This window comes from Pituophis catenifer, unplaced genomic scaffold (assembly GCF_029215685.1).
Source record: "Pituophis catenifer annectens isolate HBS135680 unplaced genomic scaffold, rPitCat1.0.hap2 SCAF_1, whole genome shotgun sequence".
NCBI classification, from domain to species: domain Eukaryota; kingdom Metazoa; phylum Chordata; class Lepidosauria; order Squamata; family Colubridae; genus Pituophis; species Pituophis catenifer.
The window spans coordinates 62,666,629-62,684,580 of record NW_027256881.1 but is presented as its reverse complement, the minus strand read 5'-3'; the positions used below and the strand labels follow the sequence as shown (position 1 = coordinate 62,684,580).

Below are 17,952 nucleotides of genomic sequence, written 5' to 3'. Positions count from 1 at the left end.
ATCTGCCCTGAATGATTCTGGTGGCATCCACAGAATCCATAAAATCAGAGGAAATAAATACAAGAAATTTTGGAGACACTGGAACTAGGACTTATTTTCTAAAGATTAATAACCAAGGCCACTTCTGCTGAAACAGGGGAGAATAATTGTTGACAGAGCTTATTATTGATTATGTACTATTATGTGTCGTATTATTAGTAAGAGAAGCAGATGGCTAGGACTAAAGCATGATGTTTCCATTTGTGCATTGTCACTGCCAGTGCCTCAGGAAGCCAGCCAATACATTGCCTTATTCTACCATAAAAGTGTGCATAGCTGCTATAAAAGAAGGCACAAAATGACATATGGTCACCAGGTTCTAGGGAACTGCACCAACATGCAAGTTATCAATTAGAGTGATCTTACTGTTGTCTGGATGAAACCTATCTGTAGTGCCTATCATAATTCCAGTAATGAGAGCAAACTTTGCATGAATGACCATATCTTGAGAAAACGCACTGTAAGCCGCCCTGAGTCTCCGGAGAAGGACGGCATATAAATCAAATTAAAAAAAAAAAAAAAGACTGAGCTATTTCAAAATATCTGCTGTTCCTGGAAGTACATGCCAGATAGCTAGAAGGCTCAAACCTACTCTGGTTGATAGACAAGCTGGAAAAATAGGAGCCATATCAATTCTAACAATGTGAAACATGTTGACGTTATAGTAGCTTGTTTTGCTCTGTCAATATAACAGTTTATGCAGTTTAAATCTGAAAGTTATTTTCACCACATTTCCTATGTTTAATGGTGTTTTTGCCTTGCAGTTTTGAGCCGTGCAGCTAGGCTGCTTGTTGATTGTTGACATAACTGACACTTCTGCCTTGAGAAATATTGACTCCTAATGTAATGAGACTAATCATTCACCAGCTGACATCTGGAGAAATAGAAGATGAAGCTGGTACCTCTCGTTGAAGCAAATCATAAAAAAGAAGCAGAAGCTTTTAAATTGAGGGAGCTGACACAGAACCTATGTGTGAATCACAATAGCCACAACTGTAAACAATAATTGTTCTTTCTCTGCAACCTCAAATACCACTACCACTATTTCAGAGTGTTACCCAATCCTATGGAACAGGCTCAGAACTGGAATTGAATACTGCTAGCAAGAAGAGAACTAATGGTGATTTCTTCCTCCCCCATTCTGCCAGTGGAAGTTCTCAACTAAGCTGAATTTCCTCCAAGTATCACTCAAGTAATTGGTTTATGCTTAAAACCTAAAAAAAAAATGTTGCTTGTAATAGGAGCAAGCAAGTGTGATTTTGTTAATTAGCTAATTTTGGCTGCATTTCTATGCTATGAAATCAAGAGAGGTACAGCAGGGAACTACAGAGTATTTGAACTGAATGCATCCTTCGTTCCACAGGAAACCTAGAATAACTAATTGCTAGATGGTAATTGCTAAACATTTACCTCTGCCCAGGCTTTGAGGACTGCCAGTTTTTCCATCGTAGTGGCACTCTCCCTATACAGCTGGCTGGAAGACCCTTTTCCTGTTTGTACTTTGTCCAAAGAAGAGACAAGAAGGTTGTGAACACGACGGAGGTCATTAAGGTCACTTACTACACCACTTCCAATCCAAGCACTGCATACCTAAAAGTCAATGAAAGCATGGATCCAATAACATATTAATTCGAATCTCATCTCAGCAAAAGACAGAAAGGCTGAAACAAAAGAAAAGAGAATAAATTTTCTGGGAGAGATTAATACAAATGATTATCCCTTGCCTTTTGAAAAATCAGAAAGAATACCTCTCACACCAAAATGGGAAAATCCCTATGTACATATCTGAAAAACCTTCAAAGATAATTAAATAGCACAATGATACAGATGATCAGAAAATTTAAAGAGACAAGTTGCTTTCTCAGTATAATGTTCTAAGAACTACTGTACTGAAACAATATTTATACTATATATTTTTAGAGGTATGTGTCAAATTTGCTGTTCATTTCTCTCTCATTTCCATGTATTGTGTTTTGAATTTTTGAAATTGCATTAATGCTTTTCTTTGTACCTGGCAAGCTTTTGCGGTTATATCTGAAGGGGTATCCTGGGAGAAAGCCGGTCTTAATGCAGCCCCAACCTAAAGAAGAAAGAAAGCAAAATATCTCATATCTCAGCAACCGAAATTGGAATTCCTATACTCTGTTAATTGTTTCATCTATTAGTGTCATTTTCATGGAGAAACAACATCCAATTTTAGAAGCACAGAGATCCATAAAGTACTGTTATTTATTGCTTTATACCAACATTTCTGTAATAAGCAATGGTGTTAATGTCAGTCAAAAAGGAAATGAGCATGTGATTTGAATGGATTCTAGTCAGGTTTATAACATGTTAGGTGATTAAAGAGCTACTGTTAGGACAGGATGGAAAGAGCAAGATGGCTATTTCTAAAGAACCTTATTTCTATAACCTATTCTTTTATAGGTTCTTTTAAGTTCTAAAAAGTATTCACAGGAAACAAAAGATATGAATGAATAATCCACACTATATATTTTAAAATGTAATTATTTTAAATTTGTAGGAGTCTAGACCATCAGCTCGCAACCTTCATATGAAGTACTACTTCGTAACTGAAAGCTTCTGTGTACAATGGAAAGCAGGAATCACTATATGCCCCCTGAAGGTATTAATGGACCCATACAATACAATTTTTTATTTATTTTATTTAAATTTGTATACCGCCCTTCTCCTAGTGGACTCAGGGCGGTGCACAGCCAAGTAAAAAAATTAATTACATTACTTTTGAATATGTGGCATATTATAATGCAATATAATATCACAACTCTTAATATGGTCAAAATCTCCAAACTTCATAGATTTGGATTGCCAAACCTCATAGAATTTTTCAGTTCTAACTGAAAACATCATGAGATTTTTATATATTTCTTCAAATGGATGAATTAATTAATGGTGTTTTTCTGAGACACACAATGTAGTCCTCATGTAGTACCCTCCCAGAGCAAAACAAAACAAGCAAAATCACATTCATTTTAACTGATAAAATAAATTAGGGAACACTTTTTCTTGGAATAATCCAAACTTTTATGAAGAAATGTCTCACCTTGATTTTAGAGTCAATCTTCATAAAATGAGATCAAGAGTAAAGCTCTGACTGAATTCCATGTATGTATACCATTGTCCATTGTCAAAAAGCATCAGTGTATGCAGTTCAAAACTCCAACATAAACAATACTGGGATGAGATACATAGCTTTCCCCATATGATTTTAAACTGGCATAAAACCCAAAGATTATCTTACATTAGCTTGATACTGTTCTAGAATTACATGGCCTGGAAACTCTGGTTCAGGAACTGCTGCAAATTTCTTGATAATGTCTTCAAGTGTTTGGAGACCAGCCATTCGCAGCTGATTGCTGTGGTCAGTTGCAGCCATAAATGCCATGCGAATAAGATCCGAGAGATGAAGCACTAGAAGGTCATCTGAAAATAAAAACAAGAAAAGGATTTATCTCAAAAGTCACCCACAATTGGCCAGCTTTGATTCAGAAAAATCTAAGTTGTGCATTTACTCCAGTTTCAGAAAAGCAAAGCCCCCCTAAAACCTGAGCAAAAATATTGTTTCAAATGCCAGGACCTCTCTTGTAGGCACTGTTCTTCTCAAGACAAGAATTTTAAGAAATAATGACACAGAGTTCATCTCGTGTTCTGCAAAAATCTAAACCATAGTCAGTGAGCTCATAGTACCTATTATTCACAGAAGAACATGTGATCACTTCTAAGATTCAAGCCATTGGTTAATTTGGTTAAGGGAACAATACACAGTATTTCTGAAACAAAAGCTTAATTCAGACTATAAAACAGAATTATTCAAAAACTACAAAGATGAGAAACAGCTTACAATCGTGGCTTTCATTGCATTTAGCATCTTTAAATTTTTTATCTTATTTCAATATTAAATTGAAAGAACTGTTAGAGATTAAATGCATTTTTATTGAGTTTCAAAAGATTAAATCCATATACAGAATTCATATATTATCATGATGATGATTTATTTTATTTTATTGGAAACTGCTTCCCTGGGGCAGTTTTCTGATGAGATACAGAAAAATATAGGGAACATCAGCAAAAACCATATGGCATGAATTATGAAAACATAAGGTGTCTTCTGTTAAGGAAAAATCACCACTGGATATAAATAACTTGCCCCATTTAACACTCAGTCTCTAAAATCTCTAACAAAAATGACATCCAGTGTCTTGTTTTATAAGATAAATACGTATATCAATGGAAATATCTGAAAATTTTAAGTATGGTGTCCCAACTTTTAAGCACACAGGTCATTCAGATGATTCTGAAAAGCTCACAATGATAGCCTGCAGAAAATGATTTGTTTGATCTTTGTACCACCACTTTCATCTTCCTTACATTTAAGATTTCCCAGTCGAATTAACCATATTTTGCATTATACCCAACTAAGGAAACTATGATTAACAGCTTTACAATAAACCATGGTCTGGGATATACTTAAAATGTGAACAAAAGCAGGAAGGAATGATATAAGAACAAAATTCAAAAGTGAACGTGAGAATATTAAAGAGCAAAACAATAATTTAAAATATCTTCTTTTATCTAAATTTCAGTTGTAGAAAAACAAATCTAAATAGGCAGAACATATAGGTAGTCCTCAACTTACAACTACAATTGAGCTCAAAATTTATGTTGTTAAGTGAGAAATTTGTTAAGTGAGCTTTGCCCCATTTTACGAATTTTCTTACCACATTTGTTAAATGAATCACTGCAATTGTTAAATTAGTAATATGGTTGTTAAGTGAATCTGTTTTGCCCATTGACTCTGCTTGTCGGAAGGTCGCAAAATGGGATCACATGTCTTTGGCACACTGCAACTATCATAAATATGAATCAGTTGCCAAGCATCTGAATTTTACTCACATAACCATGGGGATGCTGCAAAAGGTCATAAGTGTGAAAAATGGTCATAAGTCACTTTTTTCAGTGCCATTGTAACTTCGAATGGTCACTAAATGAACTGTGGTAAGTCGAGGACTACCTGTACTTTGATGAGCAATTTAAAATGTAAATAGACAGAAAAAAACTGCAGGAAAACATACTTGTAAACCATGTAAGGTATTTTGAAGTATAATATGGCTACAGCAATCCATCTTTCATCAAGGCAAAAATAATCCCTGATTACTCATTCAAATTACCTTAAAGTGGCTGATAAACAAATTCAAGAAAAAAAGAAGAGAAAAAACAGACTATTCCTTACTTTTAGGGTCTCTAAGTTTGGCAGAGCGGGCCAGAGCTAGATCGAAGTGAGCTTTATTTGCATGTTCACAGAGCATGATAATTCGACACAGACAATCTGCGGCAAATACTCGAGTAGCCCAGCGAGGAGCCACAGAGGGCTTTGATTTGTCATCTTCACCCAGAGTAGTAAACATTGTATCGTCATCCATTTCATCCTTCTTCTCCAAATCTTCATCTTTTTCACCTCCTAATGGAGCTGTAGTTGTCATATCTGTATATAATAAGATACAGCATATATTTATGCAAAATATTGAGGACTGAGGCTTAAATAAAACATCCAAGATTAGTTATTAAAATCATAACCTATAAAAGGATAAAAGGGTGGAAGAACAGCATCGTTTTCATCTGGTGAAAAGACAAGAGATGACAGCATTCGCAATTGGATTGCTATCACAAAGGCAGCTTTATTTCTGATCATTACCAACCTAGTGGTCCCAAATAAAACTAATAGCTCATATAAACCTTCATGTGAAATGCAAACAATCTCAGGTATTGCAATTTCACAATTGCAATTTTGCCTTTAAATAGCCTGGTTTCTCCGAAAACCATGATAAAGTTGTCAAGAATGTAGGCAACATGTTAACATTTCTACCAAGAAAACACATAAAGGAGAAAAAAAGAAGATTGAATTTCACTTCCCAGATATTGTCACTTAAAAAAAACTGTCTTGTGTTTTGATCCATTTAAGCCATCTGAACCTTTCAAACATTACATTTGCAATGCTGTACACAATGTATAAAAAGAAAATTCGTGCAACTACTGTATATCTCAGTTACAAATGAAAGTAATACAGAACAAAATAACATTTTTAAAAATTAGGAAATAAGTCTTTAAGGGAAAGAAATTAAAGAAAAGAAAGTATATGGCCAATTTGTTAAACTAGCAGCTTTTTAATTCAACAAAGATAATGAAGCATGTTAATGTTTTACAAATCTTAGCTACTTGTATTATGTTGCAATGAAATGTTTTAAAATATGCCTAAATCACTGAAATTATGAGGTCAATTATCTATTTATGTAAAACACAATTAACATTTAAATACATTTCATAGATGTACCATTAAATGTCAGGAAAATATATGAATGAATGACTTATTGGGTTCACTTGCTTACAACCTAATTTTACAGATAAATTTCAAATACTATGATTTTTAACATTTAGGCAGTTGTAGCACAAAAGTTAAGAATCGCTCAACTTTTAGAGGGCCATCTCTCCAAATGCTCTTCTCCTTTATCTCATTCAAAACATTAATTTTAAAAATTCTTTAAAAAGCCACATTTATGAAGGTATTTATTAAGTCCCATTGCACAAGCCAAAGCATAAAAATCATTCAAAGCTTTTTCCACTGTTGTCTGAGGTAAATCAGGAAGTATTTATCAGCTGTTCAGAGTTCATTGGAATTAGGTGGCTCATACATTCAAATAAATAAATAAAAAGGTTTTGGTTTAATAATTTATAAAAAAGATTTGCTGAAACATAACAGATTGCAAACTGCACAGTTCTTTTACAGTAAACAAAAGAACCTCTACTGAAAGAGGAGACAACAAATAATATTTTCTTCACTCCTTTACCAAGTCATTTTCAGATTCTTACCGCTGGATGCTGCGAGGACATCCTTACATAACATTAGCCAGTGAGAGAGCTTTTCCACCGCCAGAGATGAAAGCATATGGCCCAAAGTATCATGAATATCAGAACACAATTTCCGATCAGTCTCACGATCTAACATTCCAAAAAGAACTCCTTCCAGTCCTGTCTCTGTTATATTAATTCCTCGATGTCGGCCATGACTATCTCTTCGAGAGCCAAATCCTAGGGCAAAAGGATTAATATCTGCAAAACATATATTAGGTAGTACAACATCTGAGATTTTTCTACTGAATTATTTAACTTCATGTGCAATTGTAATAGTTAATACAATGCAAGGGTGAAATGCTCCTGATCCGGTAGCGATGGAGGCAGGGCCGGATTTAGATGAAAAGAGGCCCTAGGCTATTCCACTTATGAGGCCCTTTCACCTATAGTGAAAGTGTAATTTTAATTTTGCTAACAATTTGAATGTAGGCCCCTCTTGATCTTGAGGCCCCCTCTTGATATTGAGGCCCTAGGCTGAAGCCTAGTTAGCCTATAGGAAAATCCGGCCCTGGATGGAGGCGGGTGGTTCAGAGAACCGGTAGCAAAAATCCCTGCCCTCCCCCCCCCCACATGCCCAGCTGAGCCGCACAATCATGTGGCTTTTTTTTTACTTTTAAAAGCATTTCTACAACCTCTTCTGCCGAAAAAATGCTTTTAAAAGTGAAAAAAAAAAAAGCCTCTGATGATTGTGCGGCTCAGTTGGGATCGTCAAAGGCTTTTAAAAGAAAAAAAGCCACTGCTGATCAGGCAACTCAACTTGGATCGTCAGAGGCATTTAAAAGAAAAAAACCCTTTTTTTCTTTTAAATGCCTCTGACGATCCAAGATGAGTTGCCTGATCAGCAGAGGCATTTAAAAGAAAAAAAGTCTCTGCTAATCAGGCAACTCGCTGGGATTGTCAGAACCTTTTGAAAGCATTTTTTAACAACCTCTTCACCGAAGCCATGCCCACAGAACTGGTAGTAACAAATTTTAGATTTCACCACTGATACAATGGCTACAATCCATTAAAGAAACAAGAATAATTGTTACATTGCAGTACCATAGATCTTCATGTGAACAAAAACCTGTTAAACAAGATTTTACAGCAAGATTTCATCTAGATTTCCACAGTCAGACTGAATTAATAAGATCTCTTCGATTCATCTTTCCATATCTTAGGAAGCACCCTTCCATGTTATACAAAACAATTAATTAAAAATGCAGAGGATAAAACTGCTATTCATCTCTGCAGGCCTAGGCTCAGCGAATGCCTTTCCCCAGTCAATCAAGAGAAAACTACTAACAATCTATCAACCTGTGAAAAGAAAGAATATTTGTATTATTTGCAGAATTTTGAGAGAGAAAAATGTAGCTGAAAAACAAACAAAAAATCCCAGAAAATACGTTTAAGAAGTTCCACTGTTTGGTCCGATACTTACTTGTCCCGTTATTCTCTTTATCTCCAGTATTTTTTGCTAAACTCATGGCATATTCACATACTTCTGCTGCTTCTCTTTGGGCAAGCTGCCTCAAACATGCTACTGCAGCCCTACGTAGAAGCAAGTGGGAGCTGCATAGGTGAACCTATAACCATCAAAAAGCAGCCGAAAAGGGCTTGGTTACTTCAAAATGTAGCTTCTACAGATTAATGGCAATCGCTTGCTGCCTACATATTATGTAAAACCATTTCAATCTGTGTTTCTCAACCTTGGCAATTTTGAGATGCATGAACTTCAACTCAGTTTATGACAAAGCCAAATACAATTTTTAAACAGAGATGTTAAATATTTTTCTTCCAATAAAATACATTTAAATCTTCTACTTTTACATAACATAGCAACTGCCTGATCTTTATTCACAGAAAGAAACAATATGCAGGATGTCTAATTATTCTGCAAGGAACACTTTTTGAATCAATTATTAATTTATTAACAATTGTATTGAAAATCTTAGTGTTTTTGCCATTTCAGCAAAGTGTAACAAAAGAATTAGTTTCGTGAAAGGTTCGTAAGTATACAACACTGTGTCTCATCTTCATTCAGAGGATAAAAGCATTTTAAGAATCTGAAAAATCTAAATGCCAACCTCAGACTTTTTTAATGCACTCCAAAACATATAGATTAACAGAAAGATCTGTATTCAATATAATTTGTATATAATTTGTATACATAGATAGAAAGTACATTTTATACATGCTTGCGACAAGCAGCGATCTGACAATGTTTGTGTCATCATGAGCATTTGTGGGACACTATTTTGGGATATAAGAGCTGTGATGGCGCAGTGGTTAGAATGCAGTATTGCAGGCTAATTCTGCTGACTGCGAGTTGCCAGCAATTCAGCAGTTCGATTCTCACCAGCTCAAGGCTGACTCAGACTCCCATCCTTCTGAGGTGGGTAAAATGAGGACCCAGATTGTTGGGAGCAATATGCTGACTCTGTAAACCACTTAGAGAGGGCTGGAAAGCACTGTGAACCGGTATATAAGTCTAAGTGCTATTGCTGTTGCTATATATTATTCTTCTTGTGCCATATCTGTCATCAGATGTTGGCGATCGTATTTTTATCAACAGCCACACGAAAAAGTGCTACATTGCTACATATAGGAAGGACAAAACATACTTACGCAAAGACTGGGAACAAGACTGGAAAGGTTAACATGTCGTGGTGCAAACATGTGAAGTTGCTGGAGACAGGAAATGGCAGCTGCTTGAACAAGAGAGTCAGAATGATCTTGTGTAATTGCACATCCCACCAGACATGAGGAACGGATGGTAGAAATAGTAGCTCCATTACCTATCAAAATTAACATTTTTAAATCAACTTTTATAAATTGAGAAATGAAAGACAGCCAAATGAGAATCTTGCAATGTAATACCCAAGAAAAGTACAATGCTCTAAGGAAATATAAAGATTCAGTTTGGGATATTCACCATATACTAAATAATACATTTTTGAATATTTTCTCCCACCATCAGATGTCTATTATTATATGTTTAAGTTCTTGTAGTGTTGAAGATCTATCTATTCTTTTGGGTTTTCTCTGTATATTATGGATAGATTTTATTTTGTTCCTTTTCCTGCCAACCTCTCCACTTTTTTAATGAATACTAGAGAACTTGTGACCTTTTGGGTTATTACTTCAAAGATATTTGCTTACCTAAAGAGAAATAGAATGACCACAGGAAAGGAGGAAAAGCAGTGAGAGTAGGAGTAGCTTCTGACTTTTTGCCAGGTTCCCTGTTGACTTTCCTTGTAGGAAGCTGGCAGGGAGCATTGGAAATCACAATCAAGTGACTTGACTAACTACAGTGATAAAGCACCATAGCAGCTTTTAATGAAGCAGCCTCAAATTTAATCAAATTTCAATCTCATGAGAGTCGTGATCCTGGATTTTGGATGCATTCTGTTAGTTATCCCATCTGAGGTAAGTTAATTCCAAAATTATTGCCCTGAGGCACCATTTCATCCAACTGAAGGTTACAATCAAATACAAGAGTTTTAGGCTGTATAAATATGTTTACACAGTTTTATTTCCAATGTAATGTTTTAATCATTTCATTGTACACCATATTAAGATGCAGCTTATGTAAAAGAATATAAACTATCTTAAATAATAAATTGAGCTGCAAAAGAAAGGAACTGAACTCGATAGTATAATTTCTGAGGGGTATTCTCCTTAAGACAGATTTCAGGTGGTAGGAAACCTTAAAGAAAAATTTCTCATAAGAATTATTGAAAGATCAAGATAAATTCTCAGAATTTTGCTCAGAAAACGACCAGGACCCCAGTCAGTTCAAGAATCACTAGTAGAGTATGTCATAAAACCAGCCTAGAAACAAATGGATCTACATACAATTACAGTTAGATAATCTAGATTGAAGAGCCAGTTTGGTGTAGTGGTTAAAGTATCAGGCTAGAAATCAGGAGACAGTGAGTTATAGTTCCACCATAGGCACAAAGCAGCTGGGTGATCTTGTACTAGGCACTTTCTCCAAACCTAGGAAAAAGGCACTATCAAACCACTTCTGAAAAACCTGGCCAAGAAAACTGCAAGGACGTGTCCAGGCAGTCTCTGAGAATCAGACACAATTGAATGGAAGAAAAAAAAGTCACCTCGACTGAACTTTGGTGGTTATAATTCAGTTGATTACAATGTGGTTAAAGTATAATCCACAAATTTTACCCATAAATTTTACCAGTCAGGCATCTGTGCCCAAGAAGAACCATCAGTTTTCTTTAGTCAATAAAATCTTGACAATGTGAGTTACATAATTATAAGAAAATGTTCTTAGATATAATGTAAAGTATACAAAACACATAACACAGAATAAGACTAAAGTTGCGTCTGGAAAGTAAAAAGAATAAAAATAGAATAAAAATTGTAAACTTGCCTCTCACTAAAACCTAGGGATGTGCAGCCCTTTGGATTTAAAGTCAAAAAAGTGTCTTGGAACAGACATTTGTTGGCACCTCCTTAACAAAAACAATGTCACTCCTGGAATTACAATAACCACCTGGGGTCAAAAAGGTACATTTTTTTTTTTTTTTTAATTTGATTTATATGCCGCCCTTCTCCGGAGACTCAGGGCGGCTTACAATGTGCTCAGCAATAGCCTTCATACTTTTGTATATTTTATACAAAGTCAGCTTATTGCCCCCACAAACTGGGTCCTCATTTAACCTACCTTAGAAAGGATGGAAGGCTGAGTCAACCTTGAGCCTTGGAGAGATTCGAACCAGCAGAAATTGCAGGCAGCTGTGTTAATAACAGGGTGCTTTAAACCACTGTAGTACCAAGGCTCTCCAACTACATGTTGGAGTTTAAGAAGGTAGTGTGGAAACATATATTTGGGAAAGGTTGTAGGTGCACTGTCAGTACCTTTTTAACTTAAACACCTATTTTTCCAGGGATTGTGCTTCTATCTTGCAATCTCAGGAAAAGTAGTAGCTTTGTTAAGGATGTGCCAAGAAGAGCAGCATGCATGCTCATGTCTGCTGTGAAGAACCTTTTTAGCTTTGAACAAGCGCTGAACATTTTGTATTAGATCGCATGCAATGTAATATGCAAAAAACTGTAGGGAAAGTCCCAAAGCTTTCATTGTTGTCATACTAACCTTGCAACTCAGGACCAACAGTAGTTATTATAGCTCCCAGACATCGACCCAAACATTGGTGAACTTCTGTATGGGATGGAGGCACTGTCAGAAGTAAAGTAAGGACCAAAGATAGGGTGGGCTCCACATATCCACGATACATTGGTCCGCTGGAATCCACTATTAGAGCAAGTGAATGGAGAGACCATGTCTAGAAGAAGAATGAATAATTTAATCATATGTTTTCATCTTAATTAGGCTACTTACGTACATCCCTAAAAGGCTACAATGATAGGTACTTCTCTACTTACAGCCACTCCGTTTAGTGACCATTCAAAGTTACAACAGCACTGAAAAAAGTGACTTATGACCTTTTTTCTCACTCATGATCATTGCAGCATCCCCGTAGTCATGTGATCAAAATTCAGGCACTTGGCAACTGGCATGTATTTATGACGGTTGTACTGTCCTGGGGTCATGTGATCACCATTTATAATCTTCCCAGCTGGCTTCTGACAAGCAAAGTCAATGGGGAAATCCAGATTCGCTTAATGACTGCTTGGTTCACTCAATAACTGCAGTGATTTGCTTAGCAACTGTGGCAAAAAGGTTGTAAAATGAGGCATAATTCATTTAACAACTGCCTCGCTTAGCAACAGAAATGTTGGGCTCCTAAATTGAGGATATCTGTATAAAAAATGGATTCTCAAATTATATACTGACATCATGGACATGTCTCTCAGGATTGGGAACTGTACAGGAACTACCTACTATAATGATAATTAAAGAAACATTAAATGTTCCTATGCCTCACAAAACAAGAGGAAGCAGAGCCACCTAGACTAACAAATGTAATGTATGATTTCTAGCCAACAGTTCCCTAATATACACGTAATAGTTTTTTTTAATTCAGCTGTTTACAAAAAGGATAATGAATAAAGTTTTTAAAGCAAGAAGTTTGCCATGTATGTTAAAAATATTTTATCGCAATAAGAGTCACACTAACTTTAATAAGTAGATTCTTTGAAGCAGATTTGCAGAAAACCAAAAAAGTCATGCTTCTTAAATGAATAACAGAAAAATTACACACTTGTGTCAAGTCCAAAGCATATCTGTATATTTTTCAAAGCATGAATATTATATTCCTATAATGTATGTTCATATAATGTATTAATTTTACCTGAACTTCAGGAGAGGTTCCATCTTGTGCTAGCGCTAACAGAATGCTGACACTGGTTTTCAAATGCTGCCCAGAACCTATTCCACCAACATAGCGATGTAGACACCCAAGGGCCAAAGAGTGGCCAGTTCTTGATACAACATCTCTAGCAGATTTTAACCTGCCAATATTTGTTTTAAAAAAGTCATTAAATCCACAGTCAAGATAGAAAAACTCTAGCATGAAACTATTTTTTAAATGACAAAAAGCAGTGCTAGGCAACTTCATAAACTCATAGAATTCCCCAAAGCATCATTGTGGATATTCATAAAATGAATAGAACTACATAAATGATTTCAATTTTATTTTAAACAAAAATGTATAATCAAATTGTTAAAACCTGCCTATACTTCAAAATAACTCAATTTCCCCATTAAAAACTCACTTTTTAATTCCAATGATAATAGAAAATTATTGTAAGATAATAGCAATTGGGTCTCAGCTTTTGTCTTTAGGAGACAGGGTTGTCTTCGTGATATTTGTAATACAAAGCATTTATAAATAATTCACTAAATAAACAAACTTGAGAGAAAAACTGAATCAGAAAAATGTTCTGAATTTTTCCTTTCCTTCTTGCTCTCATTTCTTCCCTCAGTTTTTTCACATATATAAAAAATATTCCATATTGTAGTATTAAACCTAACAAATGTTATAACCATATCAGTAAAGCATGTCAGAATAGAGTTAGATTGTCTGCAGAGTACATTGGTTACTTTTTCCTCACTTGGTTATAACAGATCTCGTTGGGATCAACCTGGCTGCAAGGCTCCAAGTGGCTATCTTGTGGTACCTGACTGCTTTCTTTTCTGGAGCAGATTAGTTGGCTGATGATGAAAGATGTTACCTTCTTCATGCCAAATGTCTCATGCGAGCTTCTTCACTCTACATGACTTTCACCGTGATAAGAACCTCTTAATTGGGCTTAATATGGCAGCTAGAGTGCCCATGGCTTGGTCCAATGGGTTTGGCCTGAGGTAGTCCTCTTTTCTTTGAAGACTTAGAATAAGGTATTAATGATAGAGGCCGGTACTGCTCTTGCAAGCAGGAAGAAAACAACCTCTCTTGGCTGAAGAAAATGAGCACAGGCTCCAGAATCTAACTATTATGCCGCCCTGAGTCTTCAGAGAGGGGCGGCATATAAATTTAATTAATTAAATTAAATTAATTATTAATTATTCATGGTTTCACTATTGGTGGTTTCATGTTGGAACAGAACCACTACAAATAACAGGAGCTACTTATATAATTTATATATTTTTCATATGTTGTACAAAAGAAAACGATTTAAACAATAAACAAACAAGCCCAAACAGAAGTAGTATTTAGCACAGTTCTTGTTTGACTCAAAGTAAAATTACAACATACTTATCAAAGCTGTATTGAGCCATCCTGGCAATGAAAGTGGCTTCCCCAACCACCTGAGCCATTCTGCCCAGAGCTTCTCCTGCAGCGCATCTCAAAATAGGATTAGGATTGTCAAGTGCTCCCATTACAAGAGTCAAAGCAGACTTGCGGACTTCTTCTGGTCCTAAGGTACTTTTGTTCTCAGCCAAGCCCTTTTACGACAGATAATACTTTAAAACATGATCTAGAACGTCTTTAAAGCAGTCACAGATTACTTTAAGAAAATACATTATGAATGTGCCCTTATATGCTTGCTTTTCAGCATCTTACAAATAATCACATTTTAATTACAAAATTATTGTTATGTGTTTACTTTACAATCCACCTTTCTACCCAAAGGGCACTCAAGGCAAGTAAGGATAAAAATAAAATCACTGTTTAACATGTGATAAAAAAAAATAAAAAATCATTATTTGCTAATTAAAGGCCAAGCTGAAACAACAAGTCTCTTACTAAAAACCAAGAGAGCAGGCAAAGCTCCTAAGGGTGCATTCCCATTGCTTGAGAGGAACACTATAATTTCATCTTTTGAAGCAGATTTACCTTTAATGCACTGAGAACAGCAGTAAAAATATTAAGCTGCACTGCTTGTTGACGAACACCTTTGGCCTGCTTGATGCATTCTGCAAAATGATCCAACATTTGTAGCCTGAAAATATAAGTGCAATGAGAAAACTAGCATTCAAATAGCAAACATTCACATTCCAATAATAATGGCTGCTAGATATCTTGACCCAGTAAAGCAGCTTTTGTCAGATATGAGTTAATGCGATTAGAATTGACTATGAAGTCTATTTTTACTTTTAAAAATCTAGCCTTGTGCTGCTCAGATTCACTGCAGCTGTGATGAAACTTGTTTTATTTAATCCAAAATGGCATAATCACTTTTAAGTTTCTTGGAAATAAATGAATATACTTAAACTTATTCTTGAACAACTTAAAGTAGTTCTTGCACTGAAATTATCATTTAATTAATTAGTTTCCCCCGTAGCGTGGTATCTTAAGTGTGTGGGTGGTGGTGAGAATATTTTGTCTTTCATTTATTCAGAGCAATCTTATGAGTCACTAAAAGCGCATCCATTGTACAACAAGGATAGGGAAAAAAGTTGTTTCTCCTTAGTTTTACCAATAAATGTCTCCTGAGTGCTTCATTATAGTGCTTCATTATCATCCTCATAAAGGATACCAGTGTTTCTCTTGTCTTTTAACTATACTAGTGATCTCTTCTTCTTCTATCTAACTTTAGCTGTCTTTCTCCTCACCCAACTCCATCACCATCCCCTACAGTTCCCCAAATTCTCTTAGATTTCTAGTTGCCTTCCATAATTAGAAGCATCCAAATTATTCTTCATCAGTATGATCTTTAAGTCATGCTGGCTAGCAGTTCTGGATATTACAGTCCTAATACATCTGGAGGGCATCAGGTTAGGAAGAAGTGCTTTAGCCGCTTTTGAGGAAATAGACACACTGATAACATGTTGGAACCAACAGCTACATTAGAAGATAACATCAGAGAACTTCTAGATAAAAATTATCTTTGAATGTCAAATAGGATCCTACTCCTGCTAACTATAGCCATTTTATCACATTTAAATAGTTAACTAGTATGCTAATCAAAAAGTCTTGAAAATAATGTTCAAGGAACTAGCTTTTTCCAAAAGATAAGTTGTAACATTTGAAAAATTACAAAAATGGAAAAAGGATAACTTAATGATCCTCATTTTGACATCGCTGCATAAAATAACACCTTAATGAGGTATAGAAGTGTTAGATATGTAAGCATTAGAAGTGTAACAAACCTGTGTTTGAAGGACACATGAGGGAAAACAACTCCAAAGAGAGCCACTGAGGCATCAATGACTGATACTCCCAAAGGAAGAGGGCCTGGCACTGCTTCTCCAGCTGGGATGCGCAAGTAAATGGAGGAGGGATCATGTTCTAGGGCACCACTACCTGAGGCACTGTTGGGCTGCAGCTGTAAAGCATCAGAACATTTGAAATCAGAGACACGTATCTTTTATCCCATAATATTTTATCTCAGCTAAAAAATGTCCTGGTTAAAAGAGTACTCTATGGGGCCTATGTAATGTATCTTCAGTTTTTACAGAACAATTATATCCCCAGATAAGTCTATCTACTGTTCATTATCATTTTTCATTATCAAAGAATCAAAGTGTTGATAGGGACCTTGGAGTTCTTTTAATCCAATCCCCTACCCCAGGGGTGGGCAACTGTGGCTCTTTTACAACCTGTGGACTTCAACTCCCAGAATTCCCGAGAGCTTGGCTGTCTCAGGAATTCTGGGAGTTGAAGTCCACAGATTGTAAAAGGGCCACAGTTGCCCACCCCTTCCCTACCCAATACAGGAATCTTGATACCAATTCTGAACAAATAGATGTCTAGCCTTTTCTTGAAAACCTCCAGTGATGGAGCATCCACAACTTCAGGAGTCAGGCGGTTCCATTGTTTAATGGCTCTCACAGTCAGGGAATTCCTTCTTAGTTCAAGTTTAGATATCTCATTGTAAAGCTTCTATCCACCAGTTCTTGTCTTATGCTTAAGTAATGGGAAGAATAAATCTACTGCCTCTTCCCTGTGACATCCCTTCATGTATTGGAAGATTGCTATCCTGTCTCACATTATCCTTCTCTTGTTTAAGATAAACAGACCAAGTTTCTTCATAGGATTTAGCCTACAAGTTCCTTACCATCTTTGTTGTTCTTCTCTGCACTCTTTCCAATTCCTCAGCATCCTTTTTGTACTGTGGTGACCAGAATAGGGCAGAGAATGTCAGATGTTGTCTGATCAGTGCACCAAAGAGCAGTACTATAAATTCCCATTATGCCTCTGTTGATACAGCCGTAAACTGCATTGTCTATTTTGGCAGCTGTAGCATATTCCTGCCTCATCCTTAATCTATGGCCTACCAAGAAAGACTCCACCTCTCTCTTGCAAATACTATTGCTCAGCCAAGTACCATTTATCTTGCACATGCGCATCTGGGGTTTCCTTCCATGTAATAGAGAAAGTCTATGTTATTGGTAGGCTCTTCAACTCAAGCAAAGTGAAGACCTTCTCATAAGCTGCATTATTCAGTGAAATGGATTCAAATCAGATAATTATCAATATTGCATGAAATTCCTGAGTTACTACTATGAAAAGGTAGTATGAAAAGATAACTACATAATATACATTTTCATCCAAAGTTTCTATCTGGAATATTTATTTGTTTGTTTGTATCCTGCCTTGATTATTTTTACAAATTGTAAGCCGCCCTGACTCTCCG

The 17,952-nt window shown here is 35.9% G+C and overlaps 1 protein-coding gene across 2 annotated transcripts in view; it reads right to left on the bottom strand.

The window, feature by feature from the left end:
* The window catches only part of HEATR5B (HEAT repeat containing 5B), a 44,796-nt gene that overhangs the window by 13,467 nt on the left and 13,377 nt on the right, over positions 1-17,952 (bottom strand). The window contains exons 15-26 of one of the 2 annotated variants that reach the window (XM_070932511.1): positions 16,466-16,641; positions 15,210-15,315; positions 14,628-14,818; positions 13,224-13,383; positions 12,065-12,254; positions 9,574-9,743; positions 8,387-8,531; positions 6,925-7,164; positions 5,291-5,542; positions 3,302-3,483; positions 2,051-2,119; positions 1,450-1,629 (exon numbers count right to left, since the gene is read on the bottom strand). In XM_070932511.1, the coding sequence (XP_070788612.1) occupies positions 1,450-1,629; positions 2,051-2,119; positions 3,302-3,483; positions 5,291-5,542; positions 6,925-7,164; positions 8,387-8,531; positions 9,574-9,743; positions 12,065-12,254; positions 13,224-13,383; positions 14,628-14,818; positions 15,210-15,315; positions 16,466-16,641 (2,061 nt within the window). The remainder of the gene's footprint in view (positions 1-1,449; positions 1,630-2,050; positions 2,120-3,301; positions 3,484-5,290; positions 5,543-6,924; positions 7,165-8,386; positions 8,532-9,573; positions 9,744-12,064; positions 12,255-13,223; positions 13,384-14,627; positions 14,819-15,209; positions 15,316-16,465; positions 16,642-17,952) is intronic. The other variant, XM_070932512.1, reaches the window with a different exon arrangement.